Below are 1,444 nucleotides of genomic sequence, written 5' to 3'. Positions count from 1 at the left end.
CGCATATCATCCTGGAGAGGATTGCGGAACAGCTGTGTGCAGAAGCAGGCCTTGAGCCAAGCGCCAAGGCTTCGAGACCGCCCGGAGTGCACCACCACCGACGCTAGCGCCGCCGATGATATATTTCGGGTGTTTCCCGTTCCTTAAAAGGAATTTTAAATACGTTTTAGAGTACTCTAGGCGTCTCATGCTCACAACTACGCCTCCAGGCCTCGAGAATGTTTGGTCTCAAGTTCCTGTCTTTGGCCACCGCCACCATTTTCTTGCTGGACACCAACGGAGCAAACGCAGCTGGAAGTGCTGCCGACACCTGTGAGCCCTCTGAAACCTTGTTTATGAATCTATAGTATGCAGACAACAAGAAGAAAACAAGTTGAAATCGCACATGTTTGAAACGAGTGTGTGTGCAGACACGGCAAAGCGGGTGGACTGCTCGGCGTCAATGAACGAGGCCCGCAAACTTGTCGGCTTCGCCGAATTCACAGAGGGACAGACTGCAGAGGAAAAGCTCCCAATAGACCCGATTTCCAAAACAGCGGGGGCAACCGGGGCGACATACGTCGAGTCAGTCTGCTCGGCGTTGAAAGCTGTAAGACGTGACACTGAATTCCTCAACAACCAGTGTTCTTGCATGAGTTTCGACGCCATACGTTACGCACAGAAACACATGCACAAATATGCATAGGCAGTTAACTGCACCGCATTTATTCCACAGCCTACCTTCCATGTGCTGTGTCCGCAAAACGAGCAGAGCGAAGCTTCTCCTGCAAAGTCAGGCGCGCTTGATGGCACCTACGCTTACGTTGTTCAAGAAGGGGATATTGCTGACTGCGAAGCCGCAGTGGATCACTGGAAGGCTGCCCTGTCCAACTTCAAGGGTCTACCTCCGCAATACACAGGAGACACGGAGCTGTACAAAGACCCTCAAAATGTTTCTTTCATTTCCCTTTTCAACCCTAAGGAAAGCCCGAAAGTGGACTGCGCATACTTCACATGCCCAGCAAAGGAGAGCAAACCCGAGCGGAAAGACACCGGTGTTGTTGGGGACTCAGAGAACGACGGTGTGGAAAAGCCCCCACTAAACGACGGCAATGGGGATGAGGAAGAGCCAGGTGCGGGAGAAGGGGATGAAACCACAACAGACAAAGAAGTGAAGGCGCTTCTTTGCATCACCACCCCCAATGCCCTGACACAAGGCGCCGCCCCATACACGTAAGTTGAATTTATACGCGAACTTCACCTTTTTTACGGAATCACGCAAAGTGAGAGATGAAATGCATTCTTGAAGGAACTTTGCTGCTAGCAGATGCTGGCTGTCCGGAGTTGCGTGTGTGTCTCAGACAAGCCCAGTGGGATCAGATCACCGCTGGACTCATAAAAAACGCTGCACATGCATTGCCTATTTCCCTTGGCTTTGCTGTTGCAGCAGTTGGCGTTCTTCTGA

General features: G+C 51.7%; 1 protein-coding gene across 1 annotated transcript; it reads left to right on the top strand.

Moving 5' to 3' along the window:
- Positions 1-218: 218 nt before the first annotated feature.
- EMH_0097740 (SAG family member) lies at positions 219-1,216 on the top strand (the record flags this gene model as incomplete). Its single annotated transcript, XM_038021970.1, has 3 exons — positions 219-312; positions 411-589; positions 752-1,216. 3 exons carry the CDS (start codon positions 219-221, stop codon positions 1,214-1,216), a joined length of 738 nt encoding a protein of 245 aa, XP_037879154.1.
- Positions 1,217-1,444: the final 228 nt, after the last annotated feature.

The sequence above is a fragment of the Eimeria mitis genome, genomic scaffold, assembly GCF_000499745.2.
Source record: "Eimeria mitis Houghton genomic scaffold, Emh_scaff9646, whole genome shotgun sequence".
NCBI lineage: Eukaryota > Apicomplexa > Conoidasida > Eucoccidiorida > Eimeriidae > Eimeria > Eimeria mitis.
Note: the sequence above shows the minus strand (reverse complement) of the source record. Positions and strands in the feature narration are given on the sequence as shown.